We start from the raw sequence: 26,983 nt of genomic DNA on the forward strand, positions 1-26,983 counted from the left end.
AATCCGACTCTTAATCACAATTTAGATCCAATTGTGCCAGATTAGATTTGGTCGAATTTGCTAATGCTTAGATCCAACCTGAGTCCGACCCATTTACATCCCTACATTGATTTGTAACCACATACCCCTATACGTGGCAGCTGCCAATTCCAGGCCTCCAATTGACAGTTCCCAAACAGTAAACGGGCACGCAAATTTTCTTACAAAGTTCGAAGTTGGAACTTTGCCAATTTTTGAAATGTAACAGCTTTAATATTAAATATTTTTATTTACTTAATGCGAGTATTGCTTGGAAAGAATTCATCCAATGACGCTGGACAGTATTTTGGTTTTAGTTTTTTCTGGATAACCTGTCTTTTGTTTTTGTGTCAATAATTTAGTTATGTTATTTTTGCAATTTGTCATATAACTTAATTTTTGTATTTTATATTTTAAATCTTCAATATTTATTCTTTTGAAAATATCTTTTAGATACAAAATGCAAATTCAATTGGCTTTAATTACATTTAGAAAGCTCAGTTTGGGAGATGACAATTGAGCAGATTTGGTGGAAATGAGTTGGACGGAGAGAGAAAAGATTTGGAAAGCATTGAAGGAATTGGTCTTATTTGGCAGCACCCTCTGTTCTTTTAAGAACTTATTTTACTTAATTCTCTTTGATTCTCTATCTTGTTTGGCAACTTGTTTTTTTTGTGAGATAAGCTGTGAAAACTACATTACTCATGCGTCCATAGAATGAGAGTTGGTAAATAGAATCTTTATTTACTGGCAGAAAGATTTTTATTTTTGGAAGCGAGAAAATAACAAGAAAAATCCAAAGTAGAAAAGAAAAAATGTCAAATTTTACAACCATTCCAAACAAGAGAATTTTTGAAAGAAAAGTTTTCCTAAAAGTGTGATTTTTTATTAGGGCAACCATCTCTCTCTCTCAGAGGGGCTGATCGACCCCCCCCCCCCCCCCCCCCCCTCATTTTCTCACATTTTTCATTCCATTTTTCTTATGCTATACAATAAGTGAATTTTTTCATTTAAAAAATTTGTCATATAAAAACTTCTCATAGACAAAATTTTATGTTTCTACGAGAATTTTTCTTTCCTTTAAAGAGACGGATTTCACAAATACCTCTTCTTTGTCAAGGAAACCAAGACCAGAAAAAGAGCAAATAGAAACATGGGCTTCCCTATTTTCATGAATCTACCAGTTTTCCTTCCCTTTTCAAACATGTTAAATGGCAGTCCACATCTTTCATATTTCTCTTATTGGAGGAGTGTGAAGCTTGTTTACTACTTAGATATAAATTCTTAATTTCTGTGGATCCAATTTTACAGGGTGTTGTAGGAGGGTAGGTCCCCTTGTCGGTAAGGTGGGGGTTCGGAGGCCTAGTCCACGAGGTAGATTTTTTAGAAGGTAGTTCTTTAATTTTATTATAGACTCCTTGTTGTATCCAACAACGACTCCGTGTAAAATTTGTATACTCTTTCTATTTAAAGAGGCATTCTCCCTTGTAGTGTATCACAATCAATAAAGAAGAAGGGTCAGTGAGGTCGTTGACCTAGGCAATTTTTGTCTGACCACGTAAAATCCTTGTTTTCGTGTGCGGCTGTTTTTATCCTTTTATTTTTTTCGTATTTTTTTCCTCGATCCTTCCATAGGTAAAAGCATTGCTCCCTAACATCTCTCAGGTTGGTCTTTTCTCTCTGATTACCACTTTCCAAACAGACCCTTATATGGTAATTTTATGTGTTTTGGATGAGCTCCAACAAACAGGAATGGAGTATAATTGCCACTAGCAGCACAAGCAGTGCATAATCACAAAGAGCTCATGACCTTATCGGCAGCATAGCTTTTGTTACTCAATGATACGCAATATGAATAATAGTGCAGGGCTGCAATTATTAAGACATTGAAATCATAAAGAATAGCACCTATTATACTAGAAAGAAACAGTGCAAGTCTAGGCTGTAACCATGCCTGAAGAAAACAAAATGATATACTCTACTTATGTGACATACAAAATATCTCTAAAAAAGCAAATAAAAATGGGCATGCTTAAAGTGATCAAGAGCTTTGTCCAGGCTTTTGCATAAAACTATTGATATAAATAGAAGGTAGGTGATGGATAAGAAAGCCTACACAGGCCTGTCATTTTCTGATACTGCAGATGATTACAGTAATGCTGCATCAATAGGAGCAGTTATGTCTGCTTTCAAAGTCATTCTGATCAATGTTGTTAGTACCGGTGCGTATTGGTCTGTATGGTCGGGCAGAAAAATATATACTTAAGAAATACTTATTTTTTAAATTTTATTTTAATGGCTTTAACACTATCTGATTGACATGTAATACTTTTTAATTATTTTTAGGCCCATTCAGAACTATTCAATTGAGTATTGGTATCGGCCGATTCACCTGAATCGTTGGCCAAAAAATACAGGGCCGATACCGATACTGACAACATTGATTCTGGTCTTCAAAGAACAGTTGACAAGTACACTCCACTATTATAGATCATATCTTTGTCTGTTTGGGAGGCCTTGTTGGGGGAGGGGATGAGAGGGCTGATGGGAGTGGTGGAGAAAATGTCAGATGAAGGTGGAGTTGCCAACATCCCATATCCACTCCCAATACCATTCTCTTCTCCAAAAACAGGGTTCCCAAGGCGATTCTAATAACCTGAAATCTCATGTTCAACTGAATACGAGATTTCAAGCAACCCGTAAGATTCTAAATCTCACGAGTTGCCCTGGGATTTAGAATCAGAATGATTTGAAATCATTCTAATTCTAAATTCTGTCGAGTCGAGGCACCCCAAAGTACCCTTCATTAAATACCATCTTCCCTCTCATCTCTGCCTCCCAAACAGTCATATTATTGCAGCAAGTTTCTTGGACTGATGACAGAGTAATCAGGCTTAGGGATGCAATCTGTTTAAATAAAAAACAGCTAGATGCATGGAGATTTGAATTGGAATCGGATCTATAACAGCCAAAAATTACAAAACCACCATCCTGGATCCGACCCATTTGCATCCCTAATCAGGGATGCATCATCAGCTTAACAACACATTGAAAGCAGCGAGCAACATAGTGCATGTGTGAACATACCCAACTGCTACTTTGACCATGGACTTGAGTTGGTATCCACTATGTAAAACTCGAGCAGGTGATCTGCCAAATCACTTTAAGAAAGTGATTTGACATCTTCACCGTTCATTGTTTTATCCTGTAAGGACCATGAGATCCTTGTGTACATTGTAGATGGTGAGGATGCCAAATCACTTTTGACTGATCACTTGATCTGCTCTCATAAAACTACCAATATTCCCCCCTTCAATGTCCTTGTGGGCATTCACATAAGTCACTAGAACTCACAAACCAAAGAAGGAAAAAAATGAAAATAACAAACAGATTAAGCAACAATTTAAAAACATGTTCAAGAAAACATTAGCCTCATCATTGAAACAGAATTAGCACGAGAAAATTCTATCTAATTCAGCCACTCAATCCATTAACAAATCATTGTCACTATAACCAAAGAAACTAGAAAAACAAAATTGGAAGATGGTAAAATGAAACCCACAATCCATTATCATGCACTGTACTGGTAATTTGACCCAATTCCTTAAAAACCCTACAATTTTTTATGGTCTTTCAATGTTCAAAATTGCAAAGATCTGACATCGTTAGGATACTTTTACTTTTCACAACTGTGAATTTAAGCATTTTTGCGATAAATTTGTATCGCTCCAACACTCCTTTAAATCCAGAAGCACAGATTTTTTATGTGAATTTAAACCTCACGAACTCACATAAACTTATTTGCGAAGACTCGATGAAACTGAAACCATTGGCCGTTTTAGATCTGGTGCATTTTCGTGTATGTGAATGAAAACATTTTTCTTTTCTAAGACAAATCCTTCACCTAAAAAGAATGAAAAAGCTCTTTCATTGTTGTAGAACAAGAGGCCCTTGTATATCTTAGTGCATGATTTCATTCACAAAAGTTACTGCATTAATTGTAGCTCAAGCCATCAATTACCAACAATTCATCACTCAAGCCCAGTTATTCACAATTATGTCACATAGATACGACTGCAGATACCGACTACGGAGATACTGCTACTTTTATAATAATACATAAAGAGACACGACACGGGAAGCCAAAACAAGGTATCCATATGTTATAGATCAAAGCCATTAACCAAAACTAATAATCTTTAACAAGAAAAAGCAAATCCAGAAGGGAGAAGGACCCAAACTCCCCTGTTTCCATAGACACCCAAACCTACTTAACATGCATAGGCCATCCTTTGATGGAGGGTGGTCACCCAGTGGGGAATCAGGTGTAATGTGATTGCACGCTAAAAGCACCCGATCACCCTCCATCTTTGGGATACATAAAGCCCTATCACCTCCTCCACCTGCGCAGCAACTTCATGCCGATCGCGAACGAAATGTACGCATCAATACAAGCATACTCGATCTGCTCCTCGGTGAGATACATTGCAGACCAATTGCTCAGGGTGACCCTCTTCGGCTTCGGCACATCCAGTCCAAGAATCTCTCTGGCCAGACCCTTCAATCCTTGCCGCCGGAGCTCGCTCCGATCAAGTCCAGACGCAGCCAATTGGGCCAGATCGTACCGGCGGCCGCCGACGCCGATCCCGTGATCGGTGGACAGCTTCCGGACGTCGCCTTCGATTCCGACGCCGACGAAAGTGGTGGCGGGGTCGTGGAGGAACCTCAAAAGGGAGCGGGAGTGGTTGAGGTAGAGGAGCTGGACAATGAGGCACTTGGAGCCGACGCAGAGTTGCAGGAGGCCGACCCTGTTGGTGTGGCCCCTGGTAAAGCTGGGCTTCCACTCACAGTCCAGGCCCACGACGAGGCCGTTCCTGTAGACCCTCGAAGTGACCTCCCGGACCCATTCGTCGATGGCCCGGGGGTCTCTGGTCACGGTGGTGAGGATGCTCCTCCCACCAACTGTGATCAAATATGTGGTTGTGAGAGATGATGAAGAAGAAGGGTTGGTGTAGTTGGTGTTGGTGTTGTGTGGGTATCTGTAGGGATTGGAGGTGGGGGGTGGGGCTACTACGTTATAGCCTGTGTAGTTGTAGTAGTGGTTTGGTGGGCGGTTGTTTCTATACATCTTGGGGTCGTCGTCGTCTCACAGAGAGGGAAGGGAGATGAACAGTAATGTGTTGGAAGGAAATGCTGGGCTCTTTTAGGAGAGATGCTGGGAACTTACGCTTTTGAGTTTTGAGGTTTTGGGATCTCTCTCCCTCAAAATGTGTATATCCTATACTTGCTAGGTAAGGAAAAAAAAAAGGGAAAACTTTTATAATGGTACTTAACTTTTTGTTGGGCACCTAAGAGATGCATCGAACTTTTATTTAAGCAGATAAAAAAAGTAACTTTTTTTTTTATTTTAATTCAACTACCATTAAACGGGACAAAATTGCCTCGTTCATGAGTTCATTGGCATAAAATACCACGTCTTTGTTGCTCACTAGAACTAAAGAGTAGGATATATATATATATATATATATATATATATATATATATATATATATATATATATATATACACACGAGTAACATGTATCTTTTTAAACAAGTAATGTGTTTGATGATTGTTTGGACGAAGGGTCACCATTGATTGTGCGCAATGAAGTCTAATTTTTTTTTCACTCTAGACTTTAGTATCTGTCTTGACCAACCTAAAAGTTTGGGTGAAAAAAAAAAACACATGTATCGGCTGTTCAAAAACCTAAATCTTATTTTTTTTTAAAAAAGATGCAAGGCATCCGAATGAGTTTGAATGAAAAGCTGTCCGAAGATACGGGTTCATATATATATATATATATATATATATATATATATATATATATATATATATATATATATATATATATATATATATATATATATATATATATATATGAGTAATGCGTTGGTTCGGCCCACTTTCTCGTTCTACCCGGTTCTACCCCAACTCTCAATATCATATTTTTTGGGTATTTTTCTCACATCGAACAGCATAAATGTGAACTATAGGTTTTGTTTAGTGTAAACCAGATCACCAGAATCTGAATTGTATACATTTTTTTTGGTGATCCAAAATCAATGGTTATCAATTTTTTTCAGCTCATAAAACTACATTTTTTGTCAACAAAATATTATCCAAGAGTCGATTCCCACTAAATAGAGCATGTTAAGCATATCTAACGGTTCAGATCTATCATAAAACATTTCAAACTATAAGGTAAAATGAGAAAAGTTGGCCTAATATGTTCAGTTCCCTCTCTCTCTCTCTCTCTCTCTCTCTCTCTCTCTCTCTCTCTATATATATATATATATATATATATATATATATATATATATATATTGGTAATGCTAGGTGCTCCGAAAGTACCTACTCCCACCTAAAAGAAGCTTTAGATTTTTAAATTTCTTAAACTTTTTTTGTATCAGAGAATATAAATATGATTTATAAGCATTATTTAGTAAAAAACTACTATAGTATATATGTGTGTTTTTTAAGACCTTTAAAAATCAATGGCTCACAATGTATCAAACTTTCATGACTTAAAAAATCTTATTTTTATGTTCAAAAAAATATTATTCAAAGCATGATTCCTTTCAAAAGCAGCTGATCAACTTTGAAAAGGGGGCCAGGCACTAGCATTAAAGCTCTTTTTCTCTTCTCCTTTTGGTTTTTCCCATAGGGTGGCATGTAAAAAAAAGAATTGTATCGGTGAAATATAGCCTATCAAACAAGATTTTTTAGTGGAAAACTTGCTTGATTTAGATCAGGAAAATCGTACCGATTTTATTAGACCACGTGCTATGGCTCAAATCTGTAGTCTTTCGATTGGAGTAATTGGCAATAAAATCCCATTTTTTCCATTATCGCCAAACTTATTGCAAATGTCACAATATTTTTTAAAATATTGCGATACATTATCCGCCGTAGTTATAGTTTTAACAATGCGTTATTTTTAAAACATTACAGTGTTGCCTTTTTTAATAAACATATCACGATAAAATCATGAATTTTGCCTTTTTAATCTCTCTCTCTCTCTCTCTCTCTCTATATATATATATATATATATCCCATTGATAAATTTGTAAATATACCAACGGGGCTCTGCTTGTCGGGCAGGAGCAGTTAGTGCATGTCACCTTGTGCTGGGACGTTGCAAGTTCCAATCTCAAATGGTTTGGTTGTATAACTGGTAGGGGTCAGACTAGTTGGGTTCACTGTCTAAAAAAACAAGGTTGTAATAAATATAATAAAAAGTACATTTTTCATTTGGAAACTCTACTATTTGTGAAAATAACTAAACCTTGTAAAAAGGGCCATCACAATTAGGGATGGCAGTGGACCGGGGCAAGGGTGGGGGACAAGGTCTCTACCCCCGCCCCGTCTCAAAATCCTGCCCTCCATGCCTCCATCCCCGCACGGGTTTTGATTTTAACCTCCATCTCTACCTCCATCCCTGTTTCATGTCCTGGTTTTGATTTTCATAAATCTTGCATTTTTTGACAAAATTATGGCAATACAAAATTTTAAAAATAAATTTTAAAAGAAAATATTAATAAAAAACACATGGTTTTATCATGATAAATAGACGTTTAAAACATAAAATATTGTGTTTAAATCACAGTATTTATGTTTTTCATAAATCTCTCGAGAAATCGCCATTTTAAACTTTCAGGCAATTTCTCACAATATTATCGCAATATTTTCATAAATCTCGCTATATTTGTCACTGTGGTTCAGGAAGCTGAAGACAAACAACGTTTGGCTTGGCTCGGCTTGTATAAGCTCATTACATAATAATATTTGTAACTTAGATATATTTTGCATCATGTAGTACAGTGCAAAACAAACGATTAAAGCATTTGACTTGAAAGCAATGTGTTTAGACATAAGGTTAAATGGTTTTCAGCTCCAAAACAATTTATCAGGCACTAAGTATATGGCGGGTAAGGATCAAGCCCAACCAAACCCTGATCTGATCACCTGATAACTGCTGCATATGAGTTGGATCCAAGACAGAGGTTTTGCAATACTTGACTGTTCCGGATCTAATTCAAATTTGAATCTTCATGTACTGTAGTTGTCCCGAATCCCAACCATTTGTGTCCCTATTTTCACCTGATAAATTTGACGACCTACTAGTAGAGGTAGGGGTGTCAATGGGTCAGGTTTGGTTCAGACCTAGGTGGAACAGGACTGGCCCCGATTTTTGGGTATTGTATTGGGTCTGGACCCGAATCTAATCAAACCCACCATAAGATAAATCAGACCCGGGACATACCCAGTAAAATAATATTTTCTTATCATTTTTACATTGAAAAAATGTGAGTCTTAATCGGAACTCGGGATGGGTATAAAATTTCACAAACAATACCCAACTCCATGTATTAATCGGACCTTCGGGTCTGGAGCTGGGTCTTAATTGAGTCTCTTATTTATCACCATACCGGAATCCTATAAGGTTTGGTATGGGTTGGGTCTGAGTAAACCCAACGACTTGACACCCTTAAATAGAGGTAGCTATTGGATCAAGAGCAGATCCTGTCACACCCTCTGTGGTTGTAAACGTTGGGTGAGATTGCTAATCTCACCCAGCGTTTGATAGGATCCACTCTCCATTGGATCGGGTACCCAACCTGAGATGCGCTCCCTTCAGGCGGCCTATATATGCCAAATCACTGCTTTGGCATCACCACCATTCATCATGCCAATCAACGGCAACAAGCAGGGGCCACTGATCCATTATACTACTGTGAACTCGTGGCTTGCACAAGTGAGAGGTGGGGACGAACGCGATGTAAGGTCATGAGATGCCCAAATCATCGGATGTGCTTCCCAATGATTTTTCTGCTCTCCTTAAATACTATCTTGGAAAAGCATTCGAGGGTTGATTGGGCCTTTTTTAATAGAAGTTGGTAATGTATAATCCACAACCCACTTAATAATGCCATTCATCAAGCATCATGTGAAAAGATCAGGTGCAATATGATTGCACAAATATTTGTGCATTAAGCACTTGATAGGGTCTGTCAATTGTGGGGCTCCTGATTGTGCAATCATATTGTGCACCCAATCGAAACTCATCATGTGAAAAGATAGGTGCAATATGATATCAATAATATTTGTGCATTAAGCACATGATCATCCTCCATCTTGGGGATATGGCCTGCCAATTGTGGCGGGGCAAGGCTTGATGGAGGACAATCAAATGCTTAACGCATTAATATTTGTGCATTCATATTACACCCGATTCAGACTCATGCATCATTCATGCTAGTGGGTTCGTGACATAGCCACTTTAATCACACTGAGTGCCCATAATGAGTGCAATAATTGAATTAGATGATTCTTCAAAAAGACATGAAACAAGAAAAGGTGAACTTAAACGTACCCAAATTGCCCCAAAGGGGTTTGGCATAGTAGGACAGCGCCTTGGCTACTAACAGGTAGTCGAGGTTTGATTCTCATGGGCGTCACCCATCTGCGCAAGCCAATACGTAGCGTGGGCCATAGGGTCAGGGGTCCCTAGCCTCTAAGTTTTGTGCTGTCATCACAACGACCATAGGTATGGTAAGTTGAGCCAACGCAGCTAGGTCTTCGTGTCAGGTGTGGTTTCTTCATGCTATAAATTCAAAAAAAAAATATTTGCACTCAAGTTACTCGATCCAAGAATTTCATAAAGCACAAAGTGAAAAAGGAACTTGAATTCCTTCTCCACTTTCAAACTCAAACGAATATCATCTAGTTCATTCCAATATTGTTGAAAGTGTGCCTCAAGGCATAAAAAGAGCACCTCGCCTCAAGGCGAGACACCCTATGCCTTGAGGTACACTTAAAAAGCAAAAAGCCCCCCTGAGGCACACACCTCATATAAAGACACACCTCGGGCTAAGGTGTGTGCCTCAAATTTTTGGGTCAAATGAGGGTTAAAGCCCCCATTAATTTGACCCTATATTGAGGAGACGCCTGATACTTAGGACACCCTCCCCACTTTTCCTCATGTCTCTTGCTCTCCCTCTCTCGTTGTCTCTCTCACCTTTGCTTCTCCCTATCTTTCTCTCTTGTCTCTCGCTCCCGCTCTCCCTCTCATGGTTGTTGTTTCTCTCTCTCTCTCTCTCTCTCTCTCTAGCTCTCCTTATTGTTGTTTTTCTCGCTCTTGCTCTTGCTCTTCCTCTCACTGCACTCGTCTCTCTCTCTTATTTCTTGTCTCTTGTCCTCCCCCTCTCTCTCGAAAGGCAAAAGAAGAAGACTATCTCTCTTTAGTGACATATACTCTATCTCTCATCTCTCTCTCTCTCAGTGTCACTTGATGTTGGTCATTCTTTTTTATGTTAGCCATTCTTTTTTTGCCAACACAAGGAGTGTTGTTCTTATTCTCTATACTCTTTTGTTTGGATAAGATTGCATTTTTTGTCCCTACATGCACTTATAAGGACCATATTAGTAACAATATGTGTCTCATGTTAAAGTCATTTTAATATTTATACCCTAGTCAACAACAATATTAAATTTTGAAAAAGAATAAAAATAATAAAAAAGATAATAAACAATAGATTTTATATTATTTTTCTTACAAAAATATAAATAACAATTAAAAAAGTTTTTCAAAATATAAAAAAATAAATACTTAAAATATACAAAAAGATGTTCATATTCTCTTCAATCTTTCTCTGACATGGTATAGGTTGTGGGTTCTGTTTAGTATTGAGACCGAGAATTTTATCCTAATTTTTTTATCAATTAGAATTTTAATTGCAATGTCATGCTACATGCTTATGGTATTTTCAATTCAAAGTGTTATACAAATGTGATCTGATCACTTTTCTGTGTAATATATATTGATTCTTATTGATTATGAACGTGGATTCATTGGATTATATAAAACATTGACTCAAGTTTTTTTTTTTTTGTCATCTACTTTCGTATTTGTGTTTTTATATGTAATTATAATCGATTGTTTGTTTACATATCTCTTTATTTATGCTTTATATGTAAATTATAATTGATTATTTGTTTCTGTAACTCTATGTTTTTATAGTCTTTTCTTATATGCATTTTTGCTGTTAAACAATGGGAAGAGATTTAGGACAGAATTATAGAACTAAAGTTTCAAATCTCACTAAAGATTTCAAACTCATAAGACATGTAATTTGCAATTACTGTAAAAAAGAGACTACATGTGACATTTCAATGCTTAAACATCACTTATCTGGGACAGGACATAGTATAAGCGCATGCCAAGATGCTCCACCTAAAGTGAAAAGGTTTTTTTAGAATCATCTAAGGGATTCTAAGAAAAGAAAATAAGAGGAGGAACAAAGCAAGTCAAAAATGGAAATGGATGTTTATTTTGATTCAACATCATCAATGGTTAATAATGTGAATGTCATTGTATCAAGTAGAACAAAAAAAACAAACACAGTTGGTCTCATAGACCAATTTGTAAACAACGAAGCACAATATCATTTAATCTTTGCAATAGTTCATATTTTAGTCCAATGCTAGAAGTTGTTGTAAATTATGAGGAAGAGTTCAAACCACCTTCTAACCACAAGATCAGAGCATAGATTTTGAAGGATGATGGAGACTCTATTCATGAAACGTTAAAAGAGTTTAAAAATGAATGACCTAAACTTGATTGCAGCATTATGGTAGTTTGTTGAACAGATGAAAAAGACAAAAAATTTAATTAATTTTTTTGTGAACAACTTATTAGGAAAAACATTTTTGAAGTATGTTGGCATCAATGACATAAAAAAGCTGTTGAAAATTTGTGTAAGTTGATTAAAGAAGTTGTTAAAGAAGTTTATAAAAATAATGTGGTGCAATTCATTATAGATAATACATCAAATTATGTGTCAATTGATAATATGTTAACAAGAGGTAAAATAATTTTTTGGATACCATGTTTGGTGCATTGCTTAGATCTGATGTTAGAAGATATTGAAAAACTATTAATTTTTAAACATACAATAAAAAAGACAAAAAAATGGCAAGATATATCTATAGTTATGCATGAATATTAAATTTGATAAAAAAAATTACAAAAAATAAAAAACTTTTACGTCTAGCCATCACTCATTTATATCTCATGTTTCATAGTATTGGATGTTATAAGAAAGAGTTTAAGTCAATGTTGTCATTAAATTTTAGATTATATAATTACTATAGAAAGCTCGATGCTAAAAACATTGTCTATATTATTCTTAATAATCATAAGTTTTGAGATGTCATATCATATGTAATTAAAGATACATCATCTTTCGTAAAAGTGTTGTGATTAGTGATTGCAGATGAGCTTACTATAGAATTTTTGTATGAGACAATAGATACATCAAATGAGAAAATTGCTTCAAATCTTGATAATGTTGAAAGAAAATATAAAGTTATTTGGGACATTATTGATAGTTGATGGGATTTGCAACTCCATAAGCTTTTACATGCATCTGTTTATTATTTAAATCCCTAATTTCATTATATTGAGAACTTCAACCCATATGAAAAAGTTATGAGTGATTTTTATGATTGTATTAAAAAATTATTTTTTAATATAAATGTTCGATTGAAAATTGTAATACAAATCGATGCATTTAAAAAGGCAAAAGATTGTTTGGTAGAGAGACCGTTGTTACAACAAGAAAATTAAAAAGTCTTGATAAGTTTGCAATTATGCTATTTTTTATTAATTATGACATTCTTAATGTTTTTATTATTTTCTATTATTTTATTTGAATGTATCTGATTGGTGGAGTTTATTTGGATAAAAAAAAATTAAATTGATTAATTTTGCAATTTGAATTCTAAGTTTGATGTCTAGTGCATCGAGTTGCGAGAAAAATTGAAATACCTTCTCATTGGTATGTGACTTTGTATTTTATTTTTGAAATATATTTTTATAAGTTCAATTATTTTATAATTGATTATCAATTATTTGAAATTATAAGAGCATTAAAAAATACATGAATAAATTTGAACAAGAGAATATGAATGCACTAATTTTGTCATGTACAATATGAAGTTAAGGAAGAGAAATATGAGAAAAACTACCAAAAACTTATATGTCTATATCATATAGACCCAATTAATAAGTGGATTATGGAGAAGGAAGATCCAGTATTGTACTCAACGATCCCAATTGGTTGGAGGATTCATAGTTGAACCCAATCTTCAACATAAACGTCATTAAGCATGTGCCTATTAAAGAAACTAGTTCATATCATGATTCACCAAGTGATTTTAGGCAAGACAAATCATCAAGAGGTCTAAGTAAAAGTATATCCTTTTTACCTTGTAATGAATATAAAATATATATTTTAATTATATATAATAAGTATTTAATAATTTTTTTATTGTAGATGTGGAGGAAGAAAGTGCAGATGATAAAGAGACAAAGAATGAGAATAAAAGAAAATATGTTTATATGTATTCCTCATATGATGACATTGAAGACTTGGATATTGATGATGACTAGACACATGAGCCTAAGCTCTTATTCATATTATAGGACTATGGGCATTTATATATTTTCTGAGTCCTTTATTTGTACTTGTGAATGTTATAACACTTTCATTTTGGAGAGTTTTGGATAAATACATTAGCATTTGATTTATTAATACTAATATGCATTTTTTAAAGATGACATGATGTTGAGAAATTTGATTGTTAGAGATATTGTTAGTTAATGTTTATATTTTATTTATTAGCTACTTACATAGATCAAGTTGTTGCGTTAATGCTACTTTTACATGTTAATCTCATATTTTCTGATATGTATTTAAGATTTTCTATTTTTATTAGTTGTTGGTTAATCAATAAAGTATTTTTATTTATTTATATTTTTAAATATTTTTAAAGTTCTTTATTTTTTTTTAAATGAGGCTTACACTTTACGTCTCAAGGTTTATGCCCCACTTCAGTCTTTTGTGGAGCACCTCATTAAGCCTCAACACTTTTCACATTGGTTCATTTCTTGGGATTGAGAGGGCCCTTCCAACCATGACAAATTGAATACTTACACGTCACACTTGCTAATGAACCTAAACGATTACCGTATCCTTGCAATATCGGTGTCCTATGGATAACTATTGTAGTGCAAATCCCCAGGAAGAAATCAAGATCACCAGAATGCTTAGCATGAAAGAAAGAAAAATCATTTCAAATCAATGACGAAAATTGGTTCCACTCATCCCCTATGTTATCCCCCATCTTCATATATACCCCTCTTAAATCTTATGATACAAGTTAGTAACCACCATGGGTTGCCCGCATGGCCAGGAGGGTGGTTGTGAGGGTACTGAGATGAAGGCACCAAATGAAACCATGTTGGCATGCAGGTGTGTACATAGCTTTTAGAGATGTGCCACGTAAGGCAAAGTGGTCATGGGGCCCCACTGAGGGGTTTTCTTGCTTCAGCGAGGGTTCCTCGTCATAAAAAAAATCTTATGATGCAAGTTTTCTTCATCAGATCTGACCTTATAGAAGACTCATCATGGTCTATTTAATAAGAATCAACCCTTGAATCATATTTTTTCGATGTAGATATGATCACTAAAATCACAAAAATTTGATTACATAGAAACAAAGAGTTCTATTCCAAACATTTCTTTTCAGAAAAATTTTCACCTTCAACAGAAGGCAACAACCATCTTACTACCAATAAAGGAGAGGGTGGTGTATGTTCTCCCCCGATGATTCACTGAATCCCATGTCTGTGTTTGGGGGGATGAATGAGCGCCACGTATTTACGCACATGGGGCTCATATTCCCGTGTATGTTGACATAACTTTGCATCGGACTCTGTGAAATTCCACTAGAGGGGGGGTGAATAGTGAAATACGATAAAGATCGATAAAATAAAAACAAAATGCAATAAGGCACAACACATAAAACACAGAATTTATACTGGTTCGGTCAATTCCTAGACCTATATCCAGTCCCCAAGCAAACCACTTGAGCTTTCCACTATAACATCCGAGTTACCGGATAAATAATACAACACCCTCTTCCTCAGAGTTCTTCTTCTCTCAACAGAGAAGGGAAACACCCTATTTCGCAGAGGTCTTCTTCTCTTAACAGAGAAGGGGCACACCCTCTTTCACAGAGGTCTTCTTCTCTCAACAGAGAAGGACAACACCCTCTTTCTCAGAGGTCTACTTCTTTCAACAAAGAAGGAATACAGTGAATAACAGAAAGTTATAATACTTCCTATAGAACCTTCAGAATGATATGAATGCACGAATGAAGGATTCTCAGAATGTTCTGTTCTTTTCACTCAGAAGATACTCTTTGTCAAAGAGCTATTCTTGACTTTTTCTCTTTCTTTTCTTTTTCTTTTTCAAGGCTCTCTTTCAAATATCGAATAAGAATTTTTCTCGTTGTAAGCTCACATGTCCATGTGAAATAAGTAATTTGTTTGTGTTTATATAGCCTTAGAAAAATAGTCATTGTCTTTTTGAAATGATAGTCTTTTTGGGATGTGAGATATCACGTCATTTCAAAAAACATCTTTATGGATTTTCGAAAAAGTCTTCTTTCCATAAAAGTAGTATATGAGGTACACTAGTCGTTGTAATATTTTAGGTATTATATAGTTTATGTAAAAAGTCTTTTTCTTACAATAGTACATTGAACGTTGGATGTGTAAGTCATCATGTAGTTTTGTCTCTATTATAATTAATGATTTGTAGTACTTAAGTATTTTATTTAGAAATTGTCACTTCTTTACTTAAATGAGTGTAAGTACAATAAATGCTTTGAGATCTTTATTTGTAAATAGTCATATCAAGATTTGCTTTATTATGATGTGCTATTTAATGTCTACAGAGAGAATGAAGGCTTTAAGCAAGTCGACATTCTTGAGTGGGATTAAACTAGTTATTTCTAAAAATATTTTTAGAGGAGGTATTTAATGTTTTACAAAGAGAATGATGGCTTCAAGTAAGTCAACATTCTTGAGTTGTAAAAAGGTCTCTAAAGTCTTTTCAAAACATATTATATTTGTTTTTCTTTGTCTAGCCGATTTCTATGTTTTGTCTTTTTCTTATTTAAAATCATTATTTTTCAAGTTGTCTTATACATGATAGAAGGTACAATTATTACTTTTTGAAATCATGAGCTAATATATCATGTCAAAATACCTTTTTCATAAAGGGTTGTAAGAAGGTATAATTATTGGTTTTCAAAAAGGTGCTTTTTGAAACTATCGTATACTTTTATGAAATATAGCTTTTGGGAATGAGTGACTTTTATGTAATATGCAATATGCAATATGCATGCTTCTGAAGGTTCTGTTACATATGACTCTAAAGAAGAAAAAAATCTTTGTCTTGAGGAAGCCGATCTCTTTAGATGATCTTTAAGAACGCATGGCCCAACAAGCTTTTTCTTCAAGAAGTATGATTGCACCACGATTGTATTTGAACAGGAGGTCTCCATCCCTTTATGATGAGATATCCTTGCATCAAATACTCGTTAGATACATGGCAAAGCATATTCAGTCATAATATAACATTTTTCAAGAAAACATATTATAAATCAAATATGACAGTGTATCATATTGTGTGTCATCAAAATATAGTTTCTCAACACTCTGGTGTTGTTGCAAAGACTTAAGTACCCTTTCTTGCTATTCTTTCCATAAAACGACGGTTTGAGAAAATGACAAAAATGTACATTCAAAAAAAGGAAAACAAACGGTTCAAAAAAAGAACAAGCATGTCCTCCATCCAGAAAGTCCCTGCACTGCAGGATTATCTGAGAAAGGAATCCCCCCTGAAGAAAGCCATGAACATCAACCCTCTCTCTCTCCCTTCTCTTTCTGCTTCTGTGCACATCCAGCAAACGATCCTACACTGCTCCAGCAAGCATCGACTGACCTGCACATTGACTGTAGCATGGTTCAACTTGATGAGTTGTGGAGTCAGATTCAGAGATTTTGCCCTTACATGAGGGGGGTTTGGGGGCTCCTACCGGTCTGGGTAGCATCGTTCAACTTAATAAGTTGGGGAGCCAGATTCAGAGATTTTGCCTCTACAGGAGGGGGGTTTTGGGGCTTCCCCCGGTGCAATAAAGTGTTTTGTTTAATCGTGGTGCTCAGGTTTCCTTTGGTTGTTTCTTGCTAAAGGTTTTCGTAACACCCTTTTCCACGATTTTTCTGTTCTTTTTTTCTGGTTTGAAGATGGTGACTTCTGAAAGTTACTGTTCAATTTCAGAAAATGAACCTGTTATAGAGATCAGATTTCAAATCCGTAAAAAACGGTGTCTTTCTTATTAAGTCGAGTTTATTTCTGACAATTTTCAACAATTTTTATGATTATTTCATTCCCCATTTTGATTAAAAACCAGACCCCTATTATTCTGCATTATTTGAGTTGCATACGTTTTTAGTTCATTTTGCAAGAGTCATTTCTCTCCAACGAAAGACCATTTTCCAAATCTGCAAAAAATGTTTTCTTCTTTTATTTGTCTAGTTTATATCTAAAATTTTTTATACATATTTGATATTTTAAATTTGTTAAAATTTGGGATAGCTTACAGATTAATCTTATTTCACCATGATTAAACAAAATAGCTCCAGTTTTTTAAAAATTTATAATATCAAATAAATATATAAAGTTATAAAAATTTCCAGATATAAACTAGACAAATAAAGAAAAAAACCCTTTTTACAGATTTGAAAAATGATCTCCCGTTGAGGAGATATGACTCTTGCAAAACGAATAAAAAACCTGAGTATCTAAAACGATATAAAGTATGATAGGGTCTTGGTTTTCGACCAAAAAAAGGTATGAAATTACCATAAAAATTGCTGAAAATTGACAGAAATAAACTAGACTCAATAACAAAGATGTCGCTTTTTACGGATCAGAAATTTGATCTCCGGTTAGGGAGATAGGCCTCCGACAAGTTGGTCTTGATTCAAATAGCGATTTATGCATGACGGCTTACTGAATAGCGATTTGTAGTGTTATTCAGTAAGCTGTCACGCATAAATCACTATTTGAATCAAGACCAACTTGTCAGAGGCGTATCTCCCTAACCGGAGATCGGATTTCTGATCTGTAAAAAGCGGCAACTTCGTTATTGAGTTTAGTTTATTTCTGTCAATTTTCAGCAATTTTTATAGTAATTTCATACCTATTTTTGGTCTAAAACCAAGATTATGTCAAACTCTATATCGTTTGAGTTACTCATGTTTTTAGTTCATTTTGCAAGAGTCATATCTCCTTAACGGGACATCATTTTTCAAATTTGTAAAAAAGGTTTTTTTGCTTTATTTGTCTAGTTTATATTTGGATTTTTTTATAACTTTATATATTTATTTAATATTTCAAATATATAAAAAACCGAAACTATTTTGTTTAATCATGGTTAAATAAAATTAATCTGTAATCAGTTCTGAATTTTAACAAATTTAAAATATCAAATATATATAAACAGTTATAAAAAGTACCAGATATAAACTAGACACATAAAGAAAGAAAACCTTTTTTACAGATTTGAAAAATGATATTTCATTGGAGAGATATGACTCTCGCAAAATAAACTAAAAATATGTGCAACTTAAATAATGCAGAATAGTAGGGGTCTGGTTTTAATCAAAATGGGAAAACAAATGATTATAAAAATTGCTGAAAATTGACAGAAATAAACTAGACTCGAAAAGAAAGATACCGCTTTTTACGGATTTGAAATTCGAGCTTCGGTTAGGGAGATACGCCCCCGACAAGTTGGTCTTGATTTAAATAGCGATTTACGCGTGACGACTTACTGAATAGCGATTTGTAGTGTTATTCAATAAGTCGTCACGCGTAAATCACTATTTGAATCAAGACCAACTTGTCGGGGGCGTATCTCCCTAACGGAAGATCGAATTTCTGATCCATTAAAAACGACATCTTTGTTATTGAGTCTAGTTTATTTCTGTCAATTTTCAACAATTTTTATAGTAATTTCATACCTATTTTTGGTCGAAAACCAAGACCCTATCATACTTTATATCGTTTGAGTTACTCATGTTTTTAGTTCATTTTACAATAGTCATATCTCTCCAACGGAAGATCATTTTTCAAATATGTAAAAAGGGTTATTTTGCTTTATTTGTCTAGTTTATATATCGAAATTTTTATAACTTTATATATTTATTTGATATTTCAAATATATAAAAAACCGAAACTATTTTGTTTAATCATGGTTAAATAAGATTAATCTGTAACTAGTTCTGAATTTTAACAAATTTAAAATATCAAATATGTATAAACAGTTATAAAATTTTTAGATATAAACTAGACACATAAAGAAAGAAAACCCTTTTTACAGATATGGAAAATGATATTTTATTGGGGAGATATGACTCTCGCAAAATGAACTAAAAATATGTGCAACTTAAATAATGCAGAATAATAGAGGTCTGGTTTTTAATCAAAATGGGAAAACAAATTACCATAAAAATTGTTGAAAATTGACATAAATAAACTAGACTCAATAAGAAAGACACCGCTTTTTATGAATTTGAAATTCAATCTTCGGTTAGGGAGATATGCCCCTAACAATTTGGTCCTAATTCAGGTAGCGATTTACGCCGTAAATCGCACAACGATTTATTGAAAATACTATAATTTACAATAGCGATTTACACATAATGATTTATTGAACAACACCATAAATCGCTATAGTGACTCATGAAATACACTACAAATCGGTTATTCAGTAAGCCGTCACGTGTAAATCGCTATTTGAATTAAGACAAACTTGTCGGGTACGTATCTCCCTAATCGAAGATCGGATTTCCGATCCGTAAAAAACGACATCTTTGTTATTGAGTTTAGTTTATTTCTGCCAATTTTCAACAATTTTTAAGGTAATTTCATACCTGCTTTTGGTCGAAAACCAAGACCCTGTCACACTCTATATCATTTTAGATACTGAGGTTTTTTGTTCATTTTGTAAGAGTCATATCTCCACAACGGGAGATCATTTTTCAAATATGTAAAAAGGGTTTTCTTTCTTTACTTGGCTAGTTTATATTTAAAATTTTTTATAACTTTATAAACTCATTTGATATTTCAAATCTGTTAAAAACCAAAACTGATTACAGAATTTCTGGTTCTGTAACGGGTTCATTTCCTGAAATTGAACAGTAACTTTCAGAAGTCACCATCTTCAAAACAGAAAAAAAAAAACAGAAAAATCATAAAAAAGGGTGTTATAAAAACCTTTAGCAAGAAACAACTGAAGGAAACATGAGCACCATGATTAAACAAAACACTTTATTGCGCCGGGGGAAGCCCCTAAACCCCCCTTCTATAAGGGCAAAATCTCTGAATCAGGCTTCACAACTCATCAAGTTGAACCATGCTACAGTCAGTTTGCAGGTCAATCGATGCTTGATGGAGTAGTGTAGAATTGTCTGCTAGATGTGCACAGAAGTAGAAAGAGAAGGGAGAGAGAGAGGGTTGATGTTCATGGCCTTCTCTAGGGGGGATTCCTTTCTCGGATAATCCTGCAGTGCATCAAGTTGAATGATGCTACCAATGCTGGGAAGAGCCCCCAAACCCCCCTCTTGTAAGGGCAAAAACTATGCTACTCACGCTAGGAGGAGTCCTCAAACCCCCCTCCTGTAAGGGAAAAAACTTTGAATCAGGCTCCACATCTCATCAAGTTGAATGATGCTACCCACGCTGGGAAGAGCCCCCAAACCCCCCTCCTGTAAGGGCAAAAACTATACTACCCACGCTGGGAGAAGCCCCCAACCCCCCTCTTATAAGGGCAAAAACTCTGAATCAGGCTCCACAACTCATTTACTTGAATGATGCTACCCACGCTGGGAGGAACCCTCAGACCCCTCTTCTGTAAGGGTAAAAACTCTGAATCAGGCTCCACAACTCTTCAAGTTGAATGATGTTACCCACACTGGGAGGAACCCCCAGACCTCTCTCCTGTAAGGGTAAAAACTTTGAATCAGGATCCACAACTCATTTAGTTAAATGATGCTACCAACGCTGGGAGGAGCCCCCAAACCCACCTCTTGTAAGGGTAAAAACTCTGAATCAGGCTCCACAACAGTCAATGTGCAGGTCAGTCGGTGCTTGATGGAGCAATGTATGATCTTCTGTTGGATGTGCACAGAAGCAGAAAGAGAAAGGAGAGAGAGAGTGAAAGGGTTGATGTTCATGGCCTCCTCCAGGGGAGATTTTTTTCTCGGATAATCCTGTAGTGCAGAGACTGTCTTAAATAATCATCTTCGGGGCACTTAAGTATTTACAATCACTTCTTTTCTACAATCATTATTTTTTTTTGCACCAATGGAGGAGAGGGTAATTAAGTCTTTGCAATCGCATCAAACTCCAATGCTAATTAATGCTGACAAACATGGGGATACGAGATGCACAGGCTTAAATACGTGGTGCTTTTTGGGACCCCCGAGCATGAGATGCCCTGTTCGGGGGGGGGGGGAACATATAACCTGCTTCGCCAATAAAGCGAAAAAGGCAGCCTGCTTGATATCATGAATAGCCTTTCACTAGTACCATCTTGGTTTTCAGAAAAATATAATATCAAGAATATCCCTAGAGATGGTACGTATTTCCAGAATTGAAAAATGAATTCAACTGAAACAGACATCAATCAACCTGAGATCACTTGAACAATGAGCCTATGAGGCATCATCTTGCAGATCTAGGAGGGGCCTATTTTCCTAGAATATTACACTGATCTCAAATTTGGAGAAACCACTATGTAGAGATCCAACAGCACCATTGTAAACATTAGGAGCAAACATATATACCCTGTGCTGAATCCATCACTACCATTATTGAGATGATCACTGCCAACCACGGCGATTTGGTTATTCATTTGTGTTGGATAAACAACAAGACAAATCACATTCAATGTCAAATTTATTGGATTAATTACCAAGAAATAAGATATATGCATCATGCTTAGCTTTAGCTGAACAACTAAGACTTTCAACCTATTCAAACGACTAAACAAGCTTGACATGCTTGAGCTGATGCAAGTGCATAGTGATAGAAGCATATGTTGATGCACACGCATATGCAAAATTTGAATGTTATGCACTTGGTCTTGGGCCTCATGAATGCACGCCAGGAAAAGCAATGCATATATGCAAGTTCACCTAAGTTTTTTCAGGCAAGAGTTCACCAAACATAGTTAAAAGATTTTATCCTGGTTGTCATTTACTCACTTGAGCATTTTGTAGAAGTCCAGTAGATCTTTCTTCAAGCATCCTTCGGTGAACTTAGTTTCCTTATCGAATGCAATGGACTGCGTATAAATTAGATGGCACCTACTTTCTGAAAAAAACGTCTGTAACCTTGATTCCAGACAAAATATCAAGGGCACAGTTGCGTTACTTTCATATGCAATGGCGCTTGAAACCAGTTGATACAGGAAACATAGAATGAGAGGTAGAGAATCAAAACTTTTCTTCCACCAAGGCTTCTCCCGTTTTAATATCAAACGTCGATCTATCTCAGTACATTGTTCGTATAAAGCTTGCAGAACTATCTCAAGAGTGTTCACTGGCCCAATGCCATACTTCTATGGCAGGTTCTAGAATGGGCATTCATCAGAAATGAGTTAGATAAGCACAAAATGAGGAACACTCCAATGTAGAAATTTGCCAAAATTAAGCATTTGTTAAGAGAACCCACAAGATGCTAGTTACTACAAGTGCATAGAGTGCTGAAACTTCCGACTGCCTTGAAGCATATATTTTCTTTAATTACTACTTTTTCTCCAGGATTCAGGAAGCCGAAAAAGGAGAGACTATAGCAGACGAGATAGTATATGCATGCAGGAAAAGGCTCTCGCCCCACAATTCAGCACCAATCCTTGTTGGAAATCCTAAGCACCATCACTGGAGTCTGGACAGGATAAAAGCATCAAGGAACGGTTATATACAAGAACTGTTCATATACAATGATTAAACTATTGCACCATCTAACCACTAACTACAACAGAAGGTCTGTACATAATGGGTTGTTCCAACTAGAGTTTTTTCCAGAATCAACCAAGACACTACTCTAAATCCGTTTCTGATAATAATTCAATGAAGAACATAGCCCAATAAGCAAATATTGAGAAATAAAGCAAGAGAATGAGATTGACCACAGCAATCATTATGATGGGCAGGTAACTGAAGGAGAAGTGAAGGTACTCAAACATCAAAAAAACAAAAGCACAGCTAGGTCCCAACAAGACCTGTAATACCACGCCACCAGCTCTAACTACTCGAACGTGCCATCATTCTTGTACAATGCACACTATCTGGGCTGAAGTTTACCTCCCTCTAGAATGCCAATGCTCGCGTTATAGAAACTTCTAGAACTAAGCACTAAACCCAAATGCAGATCCTACAATCCTATTCCAATTTTCATAACCGCTACGGTTTCCTTAACTTATTCAATGGTAGCATTCCCACATAATGCACCATTATCATCCAATGTCCCCTGCCCATAGTTCTCAACCACAGTGAGCAGGTAAAAGCGTTCAATTTTTTTTTAAAGAAGGTCAAGCGTTCAATTACAACCACAAAATTCCCACCCATATTTGCATAAAAGGAAATCTTGTAAACGATCAAAAGCCATCATAAAAGAACAATCACACACACACAGAGATCTACTATCAAAAGACTGAATAATGACCAGTTTCAATGTATAAGTTAGTGAAAGCCCGCTGTGCAAAAAGGGGCTTATACAAAAGAACCAAAGAAGGAAAGAAAAAAAATGCGACGCTCATCTGTACATGCATGCACGCATGCATGTCTACACACATGGATACGTATACGTATGCAAGTGGGCGCACATACCAGACCGGAATCAAGGGGGAGGGTGTCACGAGCCTGGCCGCTACTCTCGCACGTGCGAGGGCAGGATGTCGTGGAGGAGGCCGTGGTCACGCGGCTGAAGCGGGAGTCCGGCGGCCGACGTGCAGAGCGCGTGATCGGGCGGCACGAGCGACATCAAGGCCTGGCTGGGGAGGGACTGCGTGTGCGAGCCGAAAACGCGTAGGATCTGCTGTTGCTGCTGCTGCTGCTGAGGGGAGGGCAGGTTGACCGCAAAGCGCTTCGGCAGCAAGGGAAGGGTGGTGGTGGTGGTGACGTGGCCGATGGCGCCGCCAGTGGCACGCGTGACGCCGGGGCTCTGGTGTGTGTGCTGGCCTTCGTACGTGGTGATCACGATGGATGAGTCCTCGCAGGAGCGCTCAACGCGCTTCTTCACCCCGCACTTAGGGCTGGTGCACCGGTAGTAGCTTCTGCTCCAAGCAACGCCCCAAAAAAAGGAATAACGGAAAGGAGCAAAAATCAGACCAGGAAAGAAAATTTTATTTGAAAGGAATTTTTCCTTATTAACGCAGGGAAATTTACGTGATTTTAGGGAGTAATTTCGCGAATAATTCGCTCGTGAAAAAGCGGGGTTTCGCTGAGATTCGTGATTTTTGTGAGGGAAAAATCGATGTCCTCTTTTTGGGAGTTAATACTTCGAAAAAATGAGGTCATTCTTCCAAACGTGTGAATCGATCCCCTTGCTTTAACTCGTTACTGGCTCGGAGATGATAGATCGAAAACCCTAATTTCCGTCCGTTCAGGCCGGAAAAGAACTTACTCCTGATCCACATAACAGATGAACATCTCCGTCCGATGCAACTACGAAGAGAGAGAGAGAGAGAGAGAGAGAGAGAGAGAGAGAGAGAGAGAGAGAGAGAGAGAGAGAGAGAGAGAGAGAGAGAGAGAGAGAGGCTGTACCGTGGGAAGGGGCTGTTCTTCACGGCCTTCTGGCCGTATTTCCTCCACCGGTATCCGTCTTCGAGAAGATCGACGTCGCTCTTCGTTATGAACGCGAAACGCGGTTCTCTCTCACGCTTTGCTCCCTTCTTCCTCGCTTTCACTCTGCAGTAATTCCCAAAAAACATTCACCTCAAAGAAAAAGGATCTCGCAAGCGAGAAACTGTGACGAATTAAAGTAAATATGAAGAAAAATTGCAATAATTTTTTTACTGAGCATCTCCTCCGATAAAAGCTAGGGTTTATCAACTAAATCACTGATCGGAGTCGCAGGAAAAAATAAAAAAGTCGCCAAAATTTTTCACAAGATCAGACTAAAAAAGTATTTTCACATAAATCATTGACAAAAATCAGAATAATGACCGGTATAATAATTCATTAAAGCGCGATACGCAAGAGTGAGATCAAGCAATAAAACGAAAAAAATGATAGTTGAGCAAACAGTGAAAGCGAGAAAATAACAGCATCAAAAGATCAAGAAATAAATGGAAAAAATGGAATTTCTACATTCAAGTCGCGAAACTAAGACGATCAAACTTCTCCAAAAGAAAACAAAAAACTCTAAAAATTGAAACAAAAACGAGATCGGTGAAAAAGAAAACTCACGATTTTTTTTCCTTCTGCTGATCCTTCACCGCGAGAGAATTACTCTCCTCGTCGTTCGCCTCCGTCGACGATGATGAGATCGAAGAGTTCGGCGTCGGCGGCACAGTCGATGACGCCTCCGGAAGATCGGCAGCCTCACCGGAATTAAACGCCGGCGAGGGCGACGGCGACGGCGACGAGATCCCTCCGTGAAAGTCCTGCTGGAAAGCCGAATCGAAGTCGTAGAAAGGCGAGAATTCTGAAACCCCGAGCAGCTCCATGAAGCCGGTGCTCCGGTCCCGGCCGTCCATGAGTTCGAAGGCGCCGGAAAACGGGAACCCCGCCGGAGAATTTTCCAATCCCTTCACCGCTCCAACGGTCACTTCCGATGAGTTCTGCACCTCCCATGCGTTCTCCATCGCAACGTCTTTTGTTCGAATCTCACTCTTTACCTCTTCTCCCCACTAAATACATCGTAACTCTCCCTCTCTCTCTCTCTCTGGAAAAAGTGATAATGGAGAGTTTACAAAAAGCCTCTTAACTTTTCTGTTATTACATTCAACAGCCCGCCTTTTTTAAATTTATGTTTCAAAAAACGCGGTTGATGTATTTAAGTTCTAAATACCCGGTTGAATGAACCTAAATTGAATATTAGCTGGCATTCAAAAATTAATAAAACTATTCTTACAAAAAGGAACGGCCATGAGGCCGGCTCTATTAGGGCCCGACAATCCTGACCCATATCTTAGCCCGACTTAATTATTATTTTTATTTTTACTTGAAAAAACCGCTCCAGACGAAGAGACCTAGCCGTGCTGGCTCAGCCGGACTTAATTACACTCGGGCACAAGTGGGGTCTTTAAGCTCGACCTAATTAACGAACTGGGCCTGACCCAAATCAGTCTTGTGTATAAATTATACAAGGGTCTGACCCGCTTCAAACTTGACTATCTAATCGGACAGAGTTCAGTATGAATCAGGCCTGAATTTCATTTTATAGCCTAATCCTGACCTGTCACAAGTTGGGCACCCGATCCCCCATGGCCATAATGGTCTTTTAGAAGAGAAGAAGACGAGCTGATGTATCCAGTGTTGTCAATATCGTTGCGAATCTGTCGATTTGTATTGTATCCGCAGAAAATAGATATGAAACTGATTTTTAAATAAATAAAAATATTTAAAATAGTTTTTTAATAAATTTTTGACATGTTTTTTTTTTTTTGTGGTTTAAAAAAGTTGGCTGGTTCGAAAAGAGTCAGCCTTGAATCAGAATCGCCCGATTCCCTGAATTGATTTGGATATTAAAAGAAGGGTGCTAAATGCAATAACCAATACATTAAGCCGCTTTCCGTAAATTACCTAAACGCGAAAAAAAAAGGGAAGCAGCGGGAAGGGGGCACCCGATTTTGACGGACGCCGACCGTTGTCCGTACGGACGGGTCAGGGCGGTTCCATGCCTTGTAAGACTTCCCCTCTCTGTTCCTCTCGAAGACATCTTTTCAAAAGTCGCCGGTTTCACACGCGCGGTTCCTCCGCCGGGGTGTGAACGCG

The 26,983-nt window shown here is 36.7% G+C and overlaps 2 protein-coding genes across 4 annotated transcripts; both read right to left on the reverse strand.

Annotated features, from left to right (window-relative positions):
- Positions 1-1,659: 1,659 nt before the first annotated feature.
- LOC149820629 (putative WRKY transcription factor 48) lies at positions 1,660-25,900 on the reverse strand. 3 transcript variants are annotated; one of them, XM_089983354.1, is made up of 4 exons: positions 25,454-25,900; positions 24,809-24,952; positions 23,873-24,318; positions 1,660-1,887 (listed from the first exon to the last, which is right to left on the reverse strand). In XM_089983354.1, exons 1-3 carry the CDS (start codon positions 25,849-25,851, stop codon positions 23,913-23,915), a joined length of 948 nt encoding a protein of 315 aa, XP_089839480.1. In that variant the 5' UTR covers positions 25,852-25,900; the 3' UTR covers positions 1,660-1,887; positions 23,873-23,912. The 3 variants fall into 3 exon arrangements, with proteins under 3 accessions (XP_089839480.1, XP_089839479.1, XP_089839478.1); XM_089983353.1 differs by lacking the exon at positions 1,660-1,887 and adding an exon at positions 22,485-22,921; XM_089983352.1 differs by lacking the exon at positions 1,660-1,887 and having other exon boundaries at positions 23,684-24,318; positions 25,454-25,898.
- Positions 4,409-5,146, reverse strand: LOC149820630 (3'-5' exonuclease-like). The gene has a single exon (XM_089981836.1). It carries the CDS (start codon positions 5,144-5,146, stop codon positions 4,409-4,411), a length of 738 nt encoding a protein of 245 aa, XP_089837962.1.
- Positions 25,901-26,983: the final 1,083 nt, after the last annotated feature.

Source organism: Nuphar pumila, chromosome 12, assembly GCF_984573655.1.
Source record: "Nuphar pumila chromosome 12, dmNupPumi1.hap1.1, whole genome shotgun sequence".
NCBI lineage: Eukaryota > Viridiplantae > Streptophyta > Magnoliopsida > Nymphaeales > Nymphaeaceae > Nuphar > Nuphar pumila.